The sequence below is a fragment of the Rhineura floridana genome, chromosome 3 (assembly GCF_030035675.1).
Source record: "Rhineura floridana isolate rRhiFlo1 chromosome 3, rRhiFlo1.hap2, whole genome shotgun sequence".
Classification (NCBI taxonomy): domain Eukaryota; kingdom Metazoa; phylum Chordata; class Lepidosauria; order Squamata; family Rhineuridae; genus Rhineura; species Rhineura floridana.
Genome location: NC_084482.1, coordinates 205,558,946 through 205,581,422, shown reverse-complemented (window position 1 = coordinate 205,581,422; position 22,477 = coordinate 205,558,946). Strand labels below are relative to the sequence as shown.

At 43.6% G+C, this 22,477-nt stretch overlaps 2 protein-coding genes across 3 annotated transcripts in view; both read right to left on the bottom strand.

The window, feature by feature from the left end:
- Window positions 1-21,102, bottom strand: part of LOC133381279 (zinc finger protein 883-like) — a 33,973-nt gene extending 12,871 nt beyond the window's left edge. Inside the window, exons 1-2 of the mRNA XM_061620181.1 lie at window positions 21,039-21,102; window positions 15,113-15,239 (exon numbers count right to left, since the gene is read on the bottom strand). Of these exons, the coding sequence (XP_061476165.1) occupies window positions 15,113-15,133 (21 nt within the window). The 5' untranslated portion in view covers window positions 15,134-15,239; window positions 21,039-21,102. The remainder of the gene's footprint in view (window positions 1-15,112; window positions 15,240-21,038) is intronic.
- Window positions 7,355-11,812, bottom strand: LOC133381280 (zinc finger protein 345-like). Of its 2 annotated transcripts, none has more exons than XM_061620183.1 (2): window positions 11,681-11,812; window positions 7,355-10,267 (listed from the first exon to the last, which is right to left on the bottom strand). In XM_061620183.1, the coding sequence occupies exon 2, from the start codon at window positions 10,158-10,160 to the stop codon at window positions 8,286-8,288; it is 1,875 nt and encodes a 624-aa protein (XP_061476167.1). In that variant the 5' UTR covers window positions 10,161-10,267; window positions 11,681-11,812; the 3' UTR covers window positions 7,355-8,285. The 2 variants fall into 2 exon arrangements, with proteins under 2 accessions (XP_061476167.1, XP_061476168.1); XM_061620184.1 differs by lacking the exon at window positions 11,681-11,812 and adding an exon at window positions 10,424-10,463.
- Window positions 21,103-22,477: the final 1,375 nt, after the last annotated feature.

Sequence of the window (22,477 nt, the reverse complement as noted above, 5' to 3'; positions counted from 1 at the left end):
GACACAGTGGCATCTCGTAGAGGACTGTGACATCCTTCCCCAGCACCACCTGTGAAGCTCTCACTTGGGGCTACCAGCAGACAGGAATGTCAGGTTTATTCTTACCCTTTACAGCTCTAGCACAGATCTCACTAGATCTCACTGCTAGGCAGCACCACCAGTCACTTTCTGTAACCCAAACTCCCAGAGACTTTGCCTAAGTCTCTCTATAGCTTGTTACTTTGTGTGCCTATGCTGTTCCAAAACCCCTTGTATCTTTATATTTAAAGCATACAACTCTGGGTTGCTCTGGATACTTGATTTGTTACAATCTCTCCCTTCACCGCTGCCACCATTAGATACAGTTTCTGTTCAGCCTTGGTAATTACCTTGCCCTCCCTTCTGGTCTGTATATTCCCCCAGCCAACGATCAGGCCTTTGGTAAACCAAATAAGAATTTATTAAATATCAGAAATAACAAGATTACTTAAGGAATGTTTCACAAGCGTATGGTTTCATCTATATTCTGTTAGGTACTTGACTTTTTACTAATTGCCTCAGAACTCCGACTCGCTCTCAACACCACCTCCAAACCTCCAACCTCTCTCTCAACCTCTCAAAGACACCTCAACCACAACCTCCCAGATTCAACTGTCATTCTTCCATTTATACTCCCAGCCATTCAAACACTCAGCCAATCATCCAGCATTCTACTGCTCATGTACTCCCCCCTCCTCTTTCACTCTACTTACCATATATCTTCTATATAACCAGCACTTACCATATTTACAATATAAGCAAGAACATCACAAGGACACCCTTCCCTTTCCTGGGGTATATGATTTGTCCTGGACCAGAGCAGAATTTGGGGTGGGCACCCCCAGTTCCTTATTTTTTCCTGCACGTTTTTCTCTGGTTTGGTTTTGCATAGATGCTCTCATTCGTGCCCGATGCCCAGCAGAAGCTCTGGGCCAGATGGGATGCAGTGGCATCTTGAAGAGGACACCCTCCCCTTTCCTGGGGTGGGCACCCCAGAGCAGATTTTGGGATGGGCCAATAATTTTGCCAATAATTTTATGGTTTGAATTCCTTCTATAAACCGCTTTGAGGTTTTTTACAAAAAAGCAGTATATCAATGTTGTAAATAAAATACATAAATAAATTTCGGAGTCACTGTGGCCCTTGGGTCTCTTTCCTCCTTTATAGTGAGTCAGGCCATTTGGTACCATCTAGCTCAGTACTGCTGACATGGACTAGCATTGGCTCTCCAGGATTCCAGGCAATAGTCTCTTCCAGAGATTGAATATTGGACCTTTGAATGCCTACCAGCGAGCTACAGCCTTATTTTAAAAAGTATCGTTCTAATTTGTTCTTTTCAATTCACTAATGAATGCACAGCATAGTAGGGCAGATCCTCACCATGCATTTAAAGCACATTCAACATAGGCTCTAGTTTTGGTGTACAAAGCCCTATACAGCTTGGGACTAGGATACCTGAAAGACCATCTTATCCCTTATATGTCCAGTCGCTCACTGTGCTCTGCAGGTGAGGGCCTCCTGCAGATACCATCTTATCAGGAGGTCCATTCTGCACAACAGGAAATGGACCATTAGTGTGGCGGCACCTCCCCTGTGGAACTCCCTACCCTTAAACATTAGACAGGTGCCATCTCTGTTATCTTTTCAGCGCCTATTGAAGACCTTCCTCTTTCAACAAGCCTTTTGAGACCTTGACCCAGTCTGCTTCTTTGTTGGAACTGCTTTTTAATATGTTTTTAAACCTTTTTTAAAAAAACAATGTTTTTTTAACTCTTTTTAAAGATGTCTTCAAAGCTTTTAAAAATGTTTTAAAAGATGTTTTGTTTTAATGTATTTTAAAGTCTGTTTTTGTGATGTTTTAAAGTGTTTTTAGTGCTTTTGTTTGCCGTCCTGGGCTCCTGCTGGGAGGAATATAAATCAAATAATAAATAAATCCAATAAATAAATAACCTGAAGAGTTCTTCTGAGTCTTCCCTGTGGGGAATTTTTGAGATGTTAGAAGATCTACACTTGAACTCAGAGCTTGTGTCTCGTTTATTTTTGAGGCATCCACACAAGTACCTCCTCATCCAAGTGGAACTCCCCTTCCCTGCTAAAATAAGATTTTCCCTATCTGCAGATAACCCAATAAGGAGGGAAAATCCCTTCTAAAATTGCATGTTACCCTACTGTGGCAGGATTGAAGAGGATTGTGTATGGGGCGGGGAGCTATGTGTTTGTTTTTCACAGGGTGCCATCTATTGCCACACACCCCGACTTCCATTTTGATTCCTACAGCCCAAAGGAAAGGAGGCAGCCTGCCTTTCTCCACTGGTTGTTACTGAAGGCACATTGGCGGCAATTTCATTTCATTTTTTTTTTTTACAAAGCTCTTTGCAGAGAACTGCTCCTACATGAAACAGCTGTAAAAAGAAAAAAAATAGAATTTGGCCTTGCAGGTACAGGAAAGGAAAAGGGGAGGAAATCCAAATCTTTGCCTGCTTGGAGCAATACACAAAGTTTAAAAATGTTTGAATACTCTTTCGTGCAAATCCCTCAGCTGCAGCAGTGACAATTCAGCTCCTGTCCGGGGGGAGTTCTTTCTGGCTAGATGTTATCGTCATTGTTTTTAGATTTTTAATGTCTAGGTATTGTATGCTTATTTTGTACGTCGCCCAGAGTGCCTGGACAGCCAGCCAGATGGGCGACGAATAAATTCAATAAATAATAATAATAACCATTTCATCAGTTAAGAGGAGTGATCTGAAAGGCTCTACTCCCTTTGGAAAGATTTATTTTAAATAAATCATGAGAATACCAGCAAATGCATTTCAGTTAATGAAAGACAGCAGCATGATAATATCAAAAAGAAAGTCACAGCACATTATCGAACCTTGGGAAAGTGAGAAATAAGGATCAGTAGCTGCAAATAATGATTACTGGAAAAACAGAATAGAATATGGATATATAAACTTCTCTGCTCAGAAGAACAGTGTGCAACTTAGCTCTTACAGTCATTATGGCATGCAAGGCTAGTAATTTCAACTATTATGCAATTCTTTCATTTACCTCCTTCTATTAGTCCAAAGTAGGTAAAGCTTTACTATGCATCAGCTACATAAGCATTCATCCTCACTATTAAGAAAAGAGAACAGAAAGGATAGGATAGTTACCTATCCAAGCAGGGATTCAAAGGACCCAGCTGAATGTAGGGTCCTATGGATTGGATCCAGAAGAACAGAGATGAAGGGAAAAGGTTGGAAAAAATAAAAGAGCAAAATAGAAACCCCACCTGGGATTAAGAAAAGATATTAAAACAAGAAACATAAGTATATGAACACTAGAAAAGCAATATCTGCTCCACGTTTTTATGCATTTTAATGTTTTAATGCATTTGTACGTTTTTATGCTGTATGTCGCCCAGAGTGGCTGGATAACAAGCCAGATGGGCGACTAATAAATCTAATAAATAAATTAAATAAATAAAAGTTTTTATGAGCCAAAGCTCCAGCCCCAAAGGACTGTCTTAGAGGAGACTGGCCACAAAGCCTCAAAACGGAAGAAGGGCCAGGTTCACGCCAAGAAATCCCTTCTCCTCTGAAAAAGAAGGCAAAAGCCAAGCCGGGTTGCAAAGGCCCCAGAACAACCAAAAATCTAGTAGAAGAACCTGGAGTGAAAGCAAAAATATAATGAAGCGAAGAAGCAGTAAGAACGTTTTATAAGAACATGGCAAGTGCTACTATTTAAGAATTGGTGCCCGAGTTTGCTTTTTCTCGCTTCCCTCGTGTGTCATTGTTTAGCTTGTCAGCCTGTGGGCAGGGAGTGTATCTACTTGAGTGTATCTAAGCTGCTCTGGGAGCCTTTTTGGCTGAAGAACAGGGTCCAGGTGCTCTAAAACAAAGACGAATAGTGAGTTCTAGCACTGAGTATAGTCTTTTTTTGATCTTGCAACACTCACTCGAAACTTTTCTGTATTTTCTCTTGCCTCACTTTTTCTTATTAAATGATCAGTTTTGTACTAGTAAATGACAGGTCACGAGACAAACTACCTGTGTTTCCATCTTTTTAGGGCCTGACAAGATCCTAAGCTGTATCACCCTGTCGATAACATGTTTTGAGATCATTCAACAGTTGTAATTCAGATTATGCAGTTTACATTATTACATGTTCTTGTTCCAAATGGTATGTGGGACAGACAGCGAGATCTTTGAGATTTCGGATGATAGAGCATAAAAGCAAAATTTGCACCCAGACTACGGAAGCTCCTCTCACCATGCAGTTTATTCAACATCACCATTCCATGGATTCGTTAAGGTTTTTTGCATTGGAACAATGTCCAATCAAATTCATTTAAATGTAACTCAGTAATTTATTTCTTAAGAGAGGAGCATTTTGGAACCATGAATTAAAATGTTTATTTTCTCTTGGTCTTACAGACAAACAAGTTAACAGACAAAGAAGCATGGTTAAAGAGCAAAGTCAAGGAAAGAAACTCTTAGAGGCAAAAAGACTTTCTTCAGAAAATGGAAGTCTTGTCCCAATAAAGAAAATAAAAAAGAACACAAACTCTGGCAAAAGAAATGCAAGAAGACAGTAAGGGATGCTAAAAAAGAATTTGAGGAGCACATTGCTAAGAACATAAAAACCAACAACAAAAGATTCTATAAATACATTCAAAGCAGGAGACCATCTAGGGAGGCGATTGGACCCTTGGATGATAAGGGAGTCAAAGGTGTACTAAAGAACGATAAGGAGATTGCAGAGAAGCTAAATGAATTCTTTGCATGTCTTCACAGTGGAAGATATAGGGCAGATCCCTGAACCTGAACTAACATTTGCAGGAAGGGATTCTGAGGAACTAAGACAAATAGTGGTAACGAGAGAGGAAGTTCTAAGCTTAATGGACAATATAAAAACTGACAAATCACCGGGCCCGGATGGCATCCACCCGAGAGTTCTCAAAGAACTCAAATGTGAAATTGCTGATCTGCTAACTAAAATATGTAACTTGTCCCTTGGGACCTCCTCCGTGCCTGAGGACTGGAAAGTGGCAAATGTAACGCCAATCTTCAAAAAGGGATCCAGAGGGGATCCCGGAAATTACAGGCCAGTTAGCTTAACTTCTGTCCCTGGAAAACTGGTAGAAAGTATTATTAAAGCTAGATTAACTAAGCACATAGAAGAACAAGCCTTGCTGAAGCAGAGCCAGCATGGCTTCTGCAAGGGAAAGTCCTGTCTCAGTAACCTATTAGAATTCTTTGAGAGTGTCAACAAGCATATAGATAGAGGTGATCCAGTGGACTTTTGACAAGGTACCTCACCAAAGACTTCTGAGGAAGCTTAGCAGTCATGGAATAAGAGGAGAGGTCCTCTTGTGGATAAGGAATAGGTTAAGAAGCAGAAAGCAGAGAGTAGGAACAAATGGACAGTTCTCCCAATGGAGGGCTGTAGAAAGTGGAGTCCCTCAAGGATCGGTATTGGGTCCTGTACTTTCAACTTGTTCATTAATGACCTAGAATTAGGAGTGAGCATGAAGTGGCCAAGTTTGCTGATGGTACTAAATTGTTCAGGGTTGTTAGAACAAAAAGGGATTGCGAGGAGATCCAAAAAGACCTTTCCAAACTGAGTGAATGCGCAGAAAAATGGCAAATGCAATTCAATATAAACAAGTGTAAAATTATGCATATTGGAGCAAAAAATCTGAATTTCATATATACACTCATGTGGTCTGAACTGGCGGTGACCAACCAGGAGAGAGACCTCGGGGTTGTAGTGGACAGCACGATGAAAATGTCGACCCAGTGTGTGGCAGCTGTGAAAAAGGCAAATTCCATGCTAGGGGTAATTAGGAAAGGTATTGAAAATAAAACAGCCGATAACATAATGCCGTTGTATAAATCTATGGTGCGGCCGCATTTGGAATACTGTGTACAGTTCTGGTCGCCTCATCTCAAAAAGGATATTATAGAGTTGGAAAAGGTTCAGAAGAGGGCAACCAGAATGATCAAGGGGATGGAGCGACTCCCTTACGAGGAAAGGTTGCAGCATTTGGGGCTTTTTAGTTTAGAGAAAAGGTGGGTCAGAGGAGACATGATAGCAGTGTATAAAACTATGCATGGCATTGAGAAAGTGGATAGAGAGAAGTTGTTTTCCCTCTCTCATAATACTAGAACTCGTGGACATTCAAAGAAGCTGAATGTTGGAAGATTCAGGACAGACAAAAGGAAGCACTTCTTTACTCAGCGCATAGTTAAACTATGGAATTTGCTCCCACAAGATGCAGTAATGGCCACCAGCTTGGATGGCTTTAAAAGAAGATTAGACAAATTCATGGAGGACAGGGCTATCAGTGGCTACTAGCCATGATGTCTGTGCTCTGCCACCCTAGTCAGAGGCAGCATGCTTCTGAAAACCAGTTGCCGGAAGCCTCAGGAGGGGAGAGTGTTCTTGCACTCGGGTCCTGCTTGCGGGCTTCCCCCAGGCACCTGGTTGGCCACTGTGAGAACAGGATGCTGGACTAGATGGGCCACTGGGCTGATCCAGCAGGCTCTTCTTATGTTCTTAAGTTTGTCTGTTTTTCTGTCACCTAGCCTGATATTACTGCGTTACTACATCTTCTCCTAGCTGATGATCCTAAGCCTTGTGAGGGTACAGGGAGACTCACAAAGGTCCCCTTGTCAGCATTTCTGCTTCTCACAATACAGGAAAACAGTTCTACCCTCAATGCAGGCATTTGGGCCCACATTAGCCATAAATTTCTTGACCATTTTTTTATCCATTCCACTTCATCTTCACTATACACACAAAGTTGCCCTCAAAACTGAGCACAGTAACAAGAGGTATTGATGGTTGTCTAAGATAGTGTCTATGACTGAAGCTTTTCAGCATTCTATGTGTAGTGAAAGCTGGGAGTGGCAAATCCCACCTGCTACCACCATGTAGTGAAAGCGGGGGACCTTCCCCGTCTGCTCTCACTGTCCCGGGAGTCAATCCCCAGCCTTGGGCAATTGATCCCAGCAAATCCTGGTTAGCAAAGGTTGTGCATGCTCACACCAACCCTGCAAGGTAGTAACTGCCACCACCCTTCAGACTGGTTAGCTACTCTGAAGCGAAGGGAACTCCAGAGCCCAGTTAAACACCAGAGCTTCTCAGGGCAAGAGTCTAAATATACTCCTTGCCCCTTCTAAAGTCTCAGGTAAAACGTTCCTTTGTTACACGGTAGTTGTAGTCGAATGGCAAGGACTGAATTTAGGAACTGACCCCTCTCTCAGGAACGAACACACGTTGGTTGAAGTAATTAAAGTTTATTAAAAAGAAAAATTAAGCACAAAGAGGTGCACAAAATAAGTTTTAGCAGCAAATTGAATCCTGTTACCGTACACCCCAAACAGGGCAAGGTTTGGTAAGAAAAACAGTAAGATAGATTTTTGGCACAAATCAAACTAATAAAGCTTTCTGGCCTAAGCTATACTTACAGACCATCTCTAGCTGGATCTCTAGCTGGATAGCCTTCTCCCCTCAGGGAATTGCGAGTCGGGATGGAAATGGAGCCACAACAGAACATCAACCAAAGAGGCAAGGTGGTGCTCCAAAGTGGGACACTTAACCCAGAGTTCTGAGCCTCTTCTTATGGATGAAATCTCCCTCCCAGCCAGAGACAATTAACCAATTGACATTTTCATCAAAGGGATGAAAAAACTATGTTGCCACAGCACCTGGCGCCTCCTCTTGGTTTCCCATAACAACCTCATGGAGTTTTACGGCCTTGACGGAACCAGGCCCCTTCTGCTGATAAGAAGGTGCAAAGCGAACTGTAAGCTGATACAGCTGTGTTGTAAAATCACCAAGTCACAGTGATGGGGGGGAACCAAATGTTTAACTGCTTGCTAGCAGGTTAACAAAAAAAGATGTCAAGGGGAAAAAATCCCCACAAGGCTTTGGGGTTCAGCCATTTTAACTACAGGCCAGAATAAGGCTGCCAAGCTGGCACGACAGTACGGTTTCTCCCTTTTAATAACCCTTCAATGTGAGTGAAGAATGTCAAGCAGTTTCCTCCTATGAATTAGTTGATGCAAAATACAGCAGGTGTGCTAAATGAAACTCCTTCCACACTCTGGACAGTTATATAGTTTTTCCCCAATGTGCTTTTTTTAGAATTAGCAAGGCTGCGACACTGACTAAAGCTCTTTCCACATTCCAGACATTATAAGGCTTTCCCTCCTTGTATGGATCCTTTGATGTCCAAAAAGGTGGCCATGCTGACTGAAGCTCTCTCCACACTCCAAGCATTAATAAGGTTTGTCCCCTCTATGAGTAAGTAGATGTGAAATAAGGTGGTGGCTACGACTGAAGTTCTTTCCACACTCCAAGCAGCGATAAGGTTTGTCCCCTGTATGAGTTCTTTGATGTCTGGAAAATGTGCTACTCTGAGTGAAGCTGTTCCCACACTCCAAGCACTTATAAGGTTTGTCCCCCGTATGAGTTCTTTGATGCACATTAAGGGCGGCACTTGTACTGCAGCTCTTTCCACACACCAAGCATTTATAAGGTTTCTCCCCTGTATGGGTTCTTCGATGTTTAGTAAGGGCGCTACTCGTACTGCAGCTCTTTCCACACTCCAAGCATTTATAAGGTTTCTCCCCCGTATGAGTTCTTCGATGTGCAGTAAGGGCACTATTCGTACTGCAACTCTTTCCACACACCAAGCATTTGTAAGGCTTCTCCCCTGTATGAGTTCTTTGATGTACCTGAAGATCGCCATTCTGACGAAAGCTCTTTCCACATTCCATGCATTTATAAGGTTTGTCCCCTGTATGTGTTCTTTGATGTAAAGTAACAGAGGTACTCCGACTGAAGCCTTTTCCACATTCTAAGCATTTATATGGTTTGTCCCCTGTATGAGTTCTTTGATGTTTAGTAAGAGTGCTACTGTCACTGAAGCTCTTTCCACACTCTAAGCATTTATAAGGTTTGTCCCCTGTATGAGTTCTGTGATGTGTAGTAAGAGAGCTACTGTGACTGAAGCTCTTTCCACACTCCAAACATTTATGAGGTTTGTCCCCTGTATGAGTTCTTTGATGCAGTGTAAGGGTGCCTGTCTCACTGAAGCTCTTTCCACACTCCAAGCATTGATAAGGTTTTTCCCCTGTATGTCTCCTTTGATGTTTAGTAAGGGTGCCATTCTCACTGAAGTGCTTTCCACACTCCAAGCATTTATAAGGTTTCTCCCCTGTATGAGTTTTTTGATGTCTAAAAAGTGTGCCACTCTGACTAAAGCCTTTTCCACACTCCAAGCATATACAAGGTTTGTTTCCTGTATGAGTTCTTTGATGTACTTTAAGGGCTGCACTCTGTGCAAAGCTCTTTCCACACTCCAAGCACTGATAAGGTTTGTCCCCTGTATGGATGCGCTGATGTACCTGAAGAGCACCATTCTGTCTAAAGCTCTTTCCACACTCCAAGCATTGATAAGGTTTCTCTCCGGTATGAGTTCTTTGATGTCTAGAAAACGTGCCACTCTGACTGAAACTCTTTCCACACTCCAAGCATTTATAAGGCTTGTCCCCTCTATGAACTCTTTGATGCACATTAAGGGCTCCATTACCACAAAATATCTTTCCACACTCCAGGCATTTATAAGGTTTGTCCCCTGTGTGCATTTTATTTTCCTCCATGTGATTTCTCCAATGTCTAGCCAGGCGATAAACCTGCCTAAAACTCTTGCCACATTCCATACATTTATATGATTTCCCTGTTGTGTGGATTCTATCATGGCTAGCAATCACTAACCTATTAGAACAGCTCTTGCTACCTTTGGAAAATGCATATAGGTTCTCCCCCATAATTTTTTTCCCACAGGAAGCAAGACTTCCACTCTGACTGATACTTTCCCCACAGCCTAACAATGTATTTGGTTCCTTTCTTGTGTGAACTGTCTGATGTCTAAGAAGGGTTGGTTTATCAAAAAATCCCTTCCTACATTTTAAGCATTTATATGGTTTCTTTCTCGTATGCCTTCTCCAATATGTTCTCTGGGGTTTCTGGCCATTTATCTTTTTACTGCACTTAGGAGACATTCGTATTTCCTTTAGGTAACGAATACTCTCTTGAATTTTGTTTTCACCCCCTTGAGAAGCACGGGATTCATCCCTTGGCTTTTGCATTTGTCTCCCCTCTTGTCTCTTTGCTTCATCTTGACTCCGAAATTTCCACTCCTCCTTCTGCTCCTCAGATGTTCCCAGTGACACTTCTGTGATCCCCTGGACATCTCCTGAGGGAATAAAAAGGAAGGCTGGTAAAGCTCTGTGGAGATATGCTGTTTACATACCTGTCTGTTTATGATTTGTACTTTGAAATAATATTTGTTTGCTCTCTTGATGTCAGGGTGCGATTGTCAAAATCCAAGTACAGTTACTATGTTACAGACCTGTTTTAGCCTGGATCAGGTAACTTCATTTTGGTCGGTCTGGAAAACAACATGCTCTGATTAGCTGGAGGTTCTGGAGAGCAAAGGATGGGCAGTTAACCGTCAGTTGGGAAAGGTAGTTGATGAGGGAGGTGTGAGGCAGAGGCCAGAGACAGCTGAGGTGAAAGTGGAGACCAGAGTGGTGGCAGGCTGGCTACTAGCTTAGAAACCTGGAAGACACTCCACCCCAGCATCGCCTATGTGATTTTCAAAATGGCTTCAGTTTGGTTCGCTTTGCAAAGAGGCTGTTGGAGACCCGATGGGAAAAGTAGCTGAAAGAGTTACATTTGTCACCTCAGTTGAGATGATGTCAGTAGCCATATGCACGAGACATGGCCTTTGGCAATCCCATCAATGCGTTGGAAAAATAATTGTAAGAGTTTGACCTTCAGGAAAGGAGCCTATCTAAAATCTGGATCTAATCATAGTAGCTGAAGGGTGAATATCACCACCTGCCTCCACAAAAAGAAATCCCATCAGCTGACCACATGACTCATACTAGGTATAGGAAATGCAGAATTACTCTCCCTTGAGCCCATCAATGCTGGAATTTCATTTGGGGCTTTTCTCCATCCATCCATCAATCAACCATTTATTATTACAGTTGATGACCAGCTATAAAATATTTAAGCAATAAAACATATCAATATTATACACAGAAGGAAACAAACAGGGGCAACCTGAGATAATACGGCACTAATGGTGTTGAATAAATACATCAATGAGCAAAAGCCCCCCCCCCGGATTATCTATTATTGTTATTTATCACTCTCCTACAGGTAACAGCTGAAGCACAGAATCTTGCCACATTAACTGTCCTGGTTCCTATCTGAGAGTAAATATTCTGAATAAAACGTGTCATATCTCCCTGGGATTTTTTGAAGAATTGGGTTAATGAGATCAAATCGGGAGTCTAGATAAAAAGGACAATACAGCGACACATGAGCAACCATTTACACATTTCCCATATCACAGGGGCATAAGCGCTCCTGTACTGGCACCTTACTAAATCTACCTTCTAAAAGCTCAGAAGGTAAAACACTAGCAAGCATGAAAGCTTTTCTATGGTTAGGAATTGATACATTTCTCATATAATTTGTTGTTATAAACTTTCTTGCATAATCTCCATATTTAGAATAGAGTGCGGCCAAGGTCAAATGAGTTTGTAAATGAATGTCCATGATTCGCTGGGAGACAGCCTTTTTGGCTTGAGTATACCTTAATCAGATCCTCCGTGGCGCAGAGTGGTAAGCGGCGGTAACGCAGCCGAAGCTCTGCTCACGGCCGGAGTTCGATTCCAACGGAAGGAGGAAGTCGAATCTCCGGTAAAAGGGGTCGAGGTCCACTCAGCCTTCCATCCATCTGTGGTCAGTAAAATGAGTACCCGGCATATGCTGGGGGGTAAAGAAAGGCCGGGGAAGAAACTGGCAATCCCACCCCATATATATAGTCTGCCTAGTAAACCCTAAGAGTTGGAAACGACTCGCACTATAAGTGTGGGGACACCTTTACCTTTTTATACCCTAATGCCATAATAGTGGGAATGGAAAAACCCAGATACGACAATTTCATCGACAATTCTCTTTTTCATCTAGATTGAAAAGTATCTACCAGAGACAAAGGAGCTAAAGTCACTGGGAAAAACATTAGTTTTAGCCAGAAGTTTATCTTATATATCGATGCACAAGCCTCTACAGAGATTTGGCCCGCCTCCAGCTGCAAAATTATGTTAGGGACGCATAATGGGGTTCCTAATATTGCTCTTATAAATTTAGTTTGAACAATCTCAAAAGGAGCAAAATCATCAAAAACACATAGCTGGGAACCATACAGCATCTGGGCTATGATCTTAGCAACAAAAACCTGTAGGGCTGTGGGGATATATTGACCACCCTTGGTGTAAAAGAAAGAAAGAACTGCCTTTGTGCTTCTCTGGGCATTCGCAATGGCATTTTTTGTTTGAACTTTCCATGAGCCTGTTGAATGGAAGTTTGCACCTAGATATCTATAGAAAACAACCTGCTCAATTTGATGGTCACTAATCTGCCATCTATGCCCACCCCCTCCTCCTCTTAAAAATTAGAACGTTAGACTTGTCGTAGTTGATTGCAAGTCGTTCTTCTTTGCAATATGAGGCTAAAGCACTTAAAAGACGTCTCAGACCGATACTCAACAAAGATACTTTATTTATTTATTTATTTATTGCATTTGCATACTGCCCCATAGCTGAAGCTCTCTGGGCGGTTTACATTAACTAAAAACATTAAAAACAAATATACAAATTTAAAACACATCTTTTAAAAACAATTTAAAATATTTAAAACAATTTTAAAAACACATGCTAAAATGCCTGGGAGAAGAGGAAAGTCTTGACCTGGCGCCGAAAAGGTAACAGTGATGGCGCCAGGTGCACCTCGTCAGGGAGATCTTTCCATAATTTGGGGGCCACCACTGAGAAGGCCTTCTCCCTTGTTGCCACCGTCCGAGCTTCCCTCGAAGTAGGCACCCAGAGGAGGGCCTTAGATGCTGAGCGTAGTGTACGGCTGGGTTCATATCGGGAGAGGCGTTCTATCAGGTATTGTGGTCCCAAGCCATGTATGGCTTTATAGGTTAAAACCAGCACCTTGAATCGAGCTCGGAAACATACAGGCAGCCAATGCAAGTGGGCCAGAATTGATTTTATATGTTAACTGGACCTTTGGAGCCATTTTTTGGTTCTGGTTATCCAGTTCCCCTATGAACCAACGTGGACCCTGCTTTCAGCATCTGAGGCCTTTCTTTGTGTGTCTCCTCCAAGGGAGGTGTGCAGGATGGCAACACAAGCGTGGGCTGTCCCAGTGGTGGCCCCCCACTTATGAAACGCTCTCTCAAGAGAGGCATGCCCGGCACCATCATTATCTAAGCCATCATTATCTCTCCCAGGCATTTGGCTCTAAATTTTTGGAGACTTTTTGACATTGCAGCCTCTTTCAGGAGGTGGCTTGTTCCACAATCTTATTCATGTACTGTGTTTTTTCTTATCTGTTACTTTATATTGGTTTTACTCTTTTAAGGTACATTGCTTTGGGTTCATTTTTACGAAGAAAAGAGACTAATAAATTTAATAAAAAAATTATAAACCTTTTGAAAAACCTAAACGGAGCCAGCTGTATATATCTCTTGGGAAGGATAACCAAGTATTACATAAGAGCATAAGAAGAGCCTCCTGGATCAGGCCAGTGGCCCATGTAGTCCAGCATCCTGTTCTCACAGTGGCCAGCAAGATGCCCCAGTGGGAAGCCCGCAAGCAGGACCTGAGTGCAAGAGCACTCTTGTCTCCTGCCCAAAGAAGAAAGTTGTTAGAGGATGAAGAAGTGAACGTAAAAAAAGCAAGGAGGAAGGATGAAAGTTGTGGGGCAACAGGAGAAAATAAGGTACAGACTGAGTGTGAAAGAAGAACTGGAGAAGAAATTACAGGAGATGGGTAAAAATTGTTTGAGAAGGATGTGGGAGTGGGAAAAGGGGAATATAGAAGAAAAAGCTTTTTCCCTTTTGAGCCCCTGAATCAGCAAATCATGCCTAAAATGGAGAGGCTGTCACAATATCGCCACAGGAAATATCAGCTTCAGCAAACTTATTGACATAATACAAATGGAACTCCTTGCCAACAGTAAATAGTAAATGCTATTGCAAAGATTCTAATTATTTCCAAAGATTGATAAGTTGAAAAAGTCAGTAAGTGCTAACTCATTATGCCATGTTTTACTTCCATCTGCCACTATTTGTTGACTGGTGGGCTTCAGTAATTTTCTGGTGTTCCAAGCAGGCCCTGGGTTTAGAAAGTTTAGGAACCTCTCTGCTAGGTAGTGCTGATGGGGGAAACGTCTCATATTCTACAACTCAGTCACAATTCCCAGCCACAGAGTAAACAAATCACACATCTGAGCATCTACCTGATGTCCAAACCATGGACAAAAAAGTAATCTCCTCAATCTCCTTCCAGCCTGGAGATGAGGTTAGGTTTTGAACTCAGATGTCCTTTTTCAATCAAAAAACATATAACCATGAATTTGTTTCAAAAAACATCAGTCTTTTGGGCTATCCAGGACCAGCCAACTCAGAGGGGTGTCACTCACCAGTTACTTTGCCACCACTTTCCATAAGGAAGAGGAGCAAGGCAGAGGCAGGGCTGCACATGTGCACTGGTGGAGGTAATCTGGCGCTCCTCTTGGTGTGCCCACACAGCCCCAAATGACCTGCTTCCTCCCCCCTACCTCTTCCTGCCAGCCACTTGTGTGTCTATCCATCTACATGCTGTGTACTCTGAAAGAATGGGAAATTCCCTCCACAACGTCCCAACAAGAGAGCTGCTTGGCCAGGAGAAAGAGAATCAAGAGAAACAACTCATAGCAGATGCATCCATTTGCCACCATTATCCGAGGCAGTTCAGGGATTATGAGCGAGGAGAGCGTTGCTTCCCTGGGGCATCTGGCTGGCCACTGTGAAAACACAATCCTGGACTACACAGGCCTTTGGTTTGATCCACTAGGTTTCTTCATATATTCTTATGCCCTGGCTAAGTCCATCTGCACCTTTCTAATGATCTCATTGGTAACACCACCACCAAGAATTCTTACCTTCCATAGCTATTAAGGACAAACGGATTCTTACCCAGAGCGGTTGCCATCTCATGAATCTCCCATAAGACCTCCTTGTACAGATCTCCGTGGCTTGGATCCAGCAGGACCCACTCCTCCTCGGTGTAATGAAAGGATCCCTCTCCAAAGGCCACTGGTCCCTGGAACAAGAAAACAATTGCCTTCCTCATGAATTCTCCCAGGCAAGGTGTGAACATCACCAGTCCTCAACTCAGTTTGAAGAGAGATGTGGCAAGTGGGGATTTTCCCTTCACTGTTCACAAATCATCTGAAGTCCAGATGGCATCTACCTGAGAGGTCTTCAAGAACTCAAATGTCACATTGCTGATCTTCTAATAAAAATATGTAAATTCTCCTGAAGATCGGTTTCCGTATCTGAGGATTGGGTGAATATATTACAATTTATTTTAATTTATTAAGATCAATTAGCTTACTATCTCCTTCAGGGAAACTAGTAGGAATTATTATTAAAGACAGATTTAGAATACATATAGAAGAATATAGCAATCATTGGATAAGAGGAAATATACTCTTATGGATCAGTAACTGCTTAAACATCAGAAAGGAGAGAGTAGGAATGAAGACAGTTCCTCCAATGGAGGGATGTAAGAAGCTCTCCCCCCCAAATCAGTATTAGGACCTGTGCTTTTTAGCTTGTTCTGAAATGACCTGGAATTACAGGTGAGCAATGAGGTAACCAGGTTTACTGAAGATACCAAATTCTTCTGGGTGGTTAAAACAAATAGGGATTGTGAGGAGCTCTAAATGGATATTTCCAAACAGAGTTGGGCATTAAAACTGCAAATGCGAGTAACTGTAAGCAAGCGTCAAGTGGTGCACTTCCAAGCAAAAAATCCTAACTTCACCTGTCTACTAATGAGATCTGAACCGGTGGTGACTGACCAGAGAAGAGACCTTGGGGTCATAGTTTTTTGCCAGAGTTTGTGTTCTTTTTTATTTTCTTCATTCGGACAAGACTTCCATTTTCTGAAGGAAGACTTTTTGCCTCTAAGAGCTTCCTTGACTTTGCTCGTTAACCATGCTGGCATCTTCTTGGCCCTGGCGGTACCTTTTCTGATCTGCGGTATGCACTCCAGTTGAGCTTCTAATATAGTGTTTTTAAACAACTTCCAAGCATTTTCGAGTGATGTGACCCTCTGGACTTTGTTTTTCAGCTTTCTTTTTACCAATCCCCTCATTTTTGTGAAGTTTCCTCTTTTGAAGTCAAATGTGACCGTGTTGGATTTTCTTGGCAATTGGCCAGTTACATGTATGTTTAATCTAATAGCACTGTGGTCACTGCTCCCAATCGGTTCAACAACACTTACATCTCGCACCAGGTCCCGGTCCCCACTGAGGATTAAGTCTAGGGTAGCCGTCCCTCTGGTTGGTTCCATGACCAACTGGTCTAGGGAATAGTCATTTAGAATATCTAGAAACTTTGCTTCTTTGTCATGACTGGAACACATATGCAGCCAGTCTATGTCCGGGTAGTTGAAGTCACCCATTACTACCACATTTCCTAGTTTGGATGCTTCCTCAATTTCATATCTCATCTCAAGGTCTCCCTGAGCATTTTGATCAGGGGGACGATAGATCGTTCCCAGTATTAAGTCCCTCCTGGGGCAAGGTATCACCACCCACAACGATTCTGTGGAGGAGTCTGCCTCTTTTGGGGTTTCGAGTTTGCTGGATTCAATGCCTTCTTTCACGTATAGATCGACTCCCCCACCAATACGTCCTTCCCTGTCCTTCCGATATAGTTTATATCCAGGGATAACCGTATCCCACTGGTTTTCTCCATTCCACCAGGTCTCAGTTATGCTCACTATATCAATGCTCTCCTCTAAGACCAAGCACTCCAGTTCTCCCATCTTGGTTCGGAGGCTCCTAGCATTAGCGTACAGGCACTTGTAAGCAGTGTCTCTCTTCAAGTGTCTTTGGCACTTGTGGTTAGGCCTGTGGTAATTTTGCTCTTCTGAATTTATATCCTGTGCCCCTGCTCTCACAATGCCTACTTCTAGGCCTACCCCTTTTAAAATTTCGTCATTTCTTTGGTTTTTATCCCAGGGGGCAGGTTTATTCCGAACCGGACCTTTCTCAGCTCCTGTCGGGTTTCCCCCCTCAGTCAGTTTAAAAGCTGCTCTGCTACCTTTTTAATTTTAAGTGCCAGCAGTCTGGTTCCATTCTGGTTCAAGTGGAGCCCGTCCCTTTTGTACAGGCCCGGCTTGTCCCAAAATGTTCCCCAGTGCCTAACAAATCTAAACCCTTCCACCCGACACCATCGTCTCATCCACGCATTGAGACTGCAAAGCTGGGCCTGTCTGGCTGGTCCTGCGCGTGGAACCGGTAGCATTTCAGAGAAAGCCACCTTGGAGGTCCTGGCTTTCAGCATCCTACCTAGCAACCTAAATTTTGCTTCCAGGACCTCACGGCTGCATTTCCCCATGTCGTTGGTGCCAACGTGCACCACGACCACTGACTCCTTCCCAGCACTGTCTACCAAACTATCTAAATGATGGTCGATATCCGCAACCTTCGCACCAGGCAGGCAAAACACCTTGCGGTCTACACGCCCATCACACACCCCACTGTCTATGTTCCTAATGATCGAATCACCCACTACAAGGATCCCTCCACCCCCTGGAGATATATCCTCGGCACGAGAGGATAGCTGCTCATCCCCCAAGGAATGGGTCCCTTCTAAGGGATCGTTTCCCTCTTCCTCAGCTGGATGCTCTCCTTCCCCGAGACCATCGTTCTCCATGATAACGTCCCTGAAGGCCTCCTCCACACACCTCTCTGCCTCTCTCAGCTTTTCCAGGTCCGCCACCTTGGCCTCAAAGAAATGAAGTCGTTCCCGGAGAGCCAGGAGCTCATTGCACCGAGAGCACACCCACGACTGCTGTCCAACAGGCAGATAGTCGTACATGCTGCAGGCGGTGCAAAACACTGGAAAGCCCCCACACGCCTGCTGGCTTCTTACCTGCATAGTTTTGTTTAAGGTTTATTACGTCAATGGGTTGGAGACTGCGGTTTAGTTGAGGTCAGGGAACAGACGGGCAGAGTGGGGGGCCCTGGCCTCCTCGCCCTGCTGCCGAACTCGCTCTGCTGCTTAACTCGCCTTGACGCTTTGTCAGCTGGGGCCTTGACGCTTTGTCAGCTGGGGCTCCCTCTAGCTCGTGGAGCCAACCTTCAACCAAAAGAGATTATATTCACCGTAGCCTGCATGTCATCGGCTACTGGGAGGAAGGGCGGGATATAAATGTAATAAATAATAATTTTTATATAGTTGTTAACTACTTTACACCATATACAGGGTGAGCAGTAGAAGTAAAGAATTGTGGTTTTTGCTAACTGTGACCCTGCCAAAAGGCCCTTAATTTCAGTATCAACAGTGCCATTTTTTTATACTATTTTCCTATGCAAAGGAGAGAAAGCTGAACTGCCTAGAGTTCAACTGAAGTATCTTCTCCTATAGGGGAAAAAAATCCTAAAGTTGGCAGTTTTCTACAATTGTCAGCAACTTCAGTCCTCATATCTCAACAGGAAGTTAATTTTAAAATTTGACATTTTGCCCACAGAAACCTCAGTTAGCGCAAGCATCAGCACCAGTTTTCGTCATGGTGTTTTGGCCAGGTTTTAAGCTTTTTCCCTACACCCCATTTGCCACTGTGGCTGGTTTGTTCTAGTCAACAATGTTACTGAAAAACACCTTAGATGCCTGAGGCTTTAATTTTGTGTTACGCTGATAGATGATCATATCAAAGGGGTTCACTTGTCTGTTGACACTGTTTATATTCTGTGGCTTGTGAACTAGTTCTAAGGGAAAGGTTGTAGCCCAGTGGAAGAGCATCTGCCCTGCATGCAGAAGGTCCCAGGTTCAATCCCCAGCATCTCCAGGCAGGGCTGGGCGAGACTCCCTGTCTGAAATCCTGGACAGCTGCTGCCAGTCAGCGCAGACCACTGCTCTTCAACCTTGCGTCCCCAGGTCTTGTTGGACTACAACTCCCATCATCCCCAGAGAGTATCAACAGTATCTACTACCATAACTGAAAAAATCTGAACTCCCAAACCTCACTGTCTTCCAATAGAACTTGAGTTTCATAGATTCATTTTGAATTAGGCTGCATCAACAACCACACCATACATTTAAGCACATGGCTTCCCCTAAAGAATCTTGGGGGTTGTAGTTTACTGCTCACAGAGCAACAGGGCCCAGCACCCTTCATAAACTACAGCTCCCAGAATTGTTTGGGGGAAGCCATGTGCTTGAAATGTACATTAAACCCGATAGCAGGCTCTGATTCAGCAGGGCTCTTACACCTGGCCTGTAGGAAGAGACAGTGGGAAGTTGTGCCCACCCATTTGCATCAGTTTCAGGAAAAGCTTCATTTGCTAATGACACTGAAGTTGGTTACTAATTCCCAGTTCCTTATTTGCTTGAACGTTCGGAATTCTAAAAATGAAGAAAACTTCACAGCTACAGCAACTCCAAAGCTGAGTTAACATGTCTCTGAACCCCAACCATATGGTGGGGTATCATATATCTCAGTGATCTGGGGATTCTCCCCATCAAGAACAACAATAAATGTTTAGCATCAAAATTATCAGGCTTCTAAAATCCTCATAAGTGCATAATGATGTCATAAAATCACACAAAAAAAGGATCTGAGATTGCCAACCCAAAAATCTCCTCTGGGACAGGACAAATCATACATCCCAGAAATGGGTCAGGTGTCCTCTACAAGATGCCAGTGCTTCCTGCCTGGCCAACACCTTCTGTGGTGAGCAGGGCATAGATAAAAGCATTGATGGACAATCAAAATAGACAAAAACATGCAGAAAACAATAAGTAACTGGAAGTGCCCACTACAAATTTGCTCTAGTTCAAGACAAATCATACATTCCAGGAGAGGGGAGGGTGTCCTCTATGAGATGCCAGTGCTTCCCGCCTGGCCCAGAGTTTCTGCTGGGCACCACAGATAAGGACATCTCTGCACAACCAAAATAGACAAAAACATGCAGAAAAAAAAATAAGTAACTGAGGTTGCCCACCTGGAAATCTGCACTGTGCCAGGACAAATCATACACCCCAGGAAAGGGGAGGGTGTCCTCTATCAGATGCCAGTGCTCACCACCTGGCCCAGAGCTTCTGCTCGGCTCAGGGCACAAAGAACTGCATCTATGCACAACCAAAATACAGAAAAGCATGCAGAAAAAATAAGTAACTGAGGGTGCCCACCACAAAATCTGCTCTGGGCCAGGACAAATCATACATCCCAGGAAAGCGAAGGGCGTCCTGTGTGAGAGTGTGTTCTACAAAATGCCATCCACGCATACTTTAGTGTCATCTATGAAACTACACTGTGTCCAAGAAATCATTGTTCGTTGACCCTGCCACAAGTCCCTCTGTCACCAACACCAGTGGCTTTTTAAAATAATAATAATTGAGCTATAACAAGGTAAGTAACAGGGGAGACCAATACAAAAACTAGACATTAAAAAAATCCACCAGAGAGCTTTTGTTTGCTGCCCTGGGCTCCTGTTGCGAGGAAGGGCAGGATACCAATCAAACAATCAATCAATCAATGAGCAAGCAAGCAAGCATATAGAGTCACACCTTTTAAGCTCAATATTATCTACTGGGATATATTCAAAGTATTCTACAGTATATATCCAAAGTTAAGCTACATCCAACATTAAATTCGAAGTTGAAGAAGAAAAACGCGGCGCCTGCTATTTACTTGCGCCATTTTATTCATCACCAAACACAGGCAATGTTGGCAAGGGAGACTCAAACCTGACCTCAAACACGGTAGCCTGGGGGAAGGAGGCAACATCCCCCTCCTCCCCCCTACCCCCCATTGTGCCCCTTGATCTTGGGGCTCCCGCCATATTCCCTCCCCTTCCCCTTCTGCAAGCATAGGAAGACTCACGCGCTCACTCGCTGCCTTTCTTCCGGAGAGCCCGGGCAAGTAAGGCAAGGCCCTCTCTTGCAATCATCCCTTCCGCTCTAGGAACGGCATCTCTATCGTTCTTGTTAACCATTAAGCCGGGTTCACGCTGACAGCAAAGGGAGGTGGTCAGGACAGTGCCACTCCTGTAGATTTGCCGTCCTGGGCAAATAATATAGATGTACTGTATTATATTTTATCATCATCCTCCTCAAAACTTTTAAACCGCTCTGTAATGGTTGAACCAATGTGCAAGAATGAGATTTTAAAACTACAAGTTAAAAACAAAACAAAACAATTCCTACAAGCTCTAAAAATAGTGTTTATAGTGTTTTTATTTGCTGCCCTGGACTCCAACTGGGAGGAATTGCAGGATATAAATTTAATGAATGAATGAATGAATAATAATAATAAAAACAATGCACCCATTTCCACAGTTGCATACTAAATATTCCATACACAACTATGTCACACCTCGGGGGTCACAGACGACTCAAATCTCAACTCAACCATGAAGACCATGGAGTGACCCTGATCAGTCACTCTCTCTCGGGCTAACCTACCTCACAGGGTTGTTGCAAGGCTAAAATGGAGAGGGGGAGTAGTGTGTACACCACCTTGAGCTCCTTGGAGGAAAGGTGGGCTGTAAATGTAATAATAACAATAACAATATACACACATAGATATATAGATAAAAATGGATAAATTAGTTTTTAAATTCCCCGCACAGTAAAAAAAAAAAGTGTTACTCCTCCATATTAAAAATAAAAATAGAAATCCCATGCACATTTTAAAACATATTGTCAGGGAAAAGTTTAGGTTAAGCTAAACCCAATTTTCTTTACCTGCTAGGTTGGGGGGGGGGGTTCTCTTGACTAGTTCAGAGGAACGTTCTACTCTGCTACAACCCCCAGGGCCGGCACCAGACATGTTGGGGCCCTTGGGCACCAGCTTGCTCTGGGCCCTGGCACACATGTGTGCACGCGCCCAGGGCCAGCCCCAGACATGCTGGAGCCCTTGGGCAAAAGCCTGCCCCAGGCCCCAGCACCCCCCTTCCGCGATTCGCGCACAATGAGAGCTTTGGGACTGCCATTCCCTTGCTTAACTTACCTTGTTCTGCTGTTGCACACGCAGCGGTGCCCTTAAGAAAGATGGCGGCTGAGGTTTCCCTAAGGAGCTGAAGCCTCTGCCGTCATCTTGGTTCATGGCAGGGATGCGAGCGCGCAGAAGGGCCCCTCAGGAGTTCCTGTAGTCTCAGGGGCCCTCGGGCCAGTGCCCCACCTGGCCTCCTCTTGGAAAAGGCCCTGACCATACTACTAGCAGAAACCAGTAATGATTTGAAACGAATGTTTATGAAAGTTAGAGGAAAGCACAACAGCAGGACTACAGCTGAATGTCAAAAAGGCTAAAGTAATGACAAC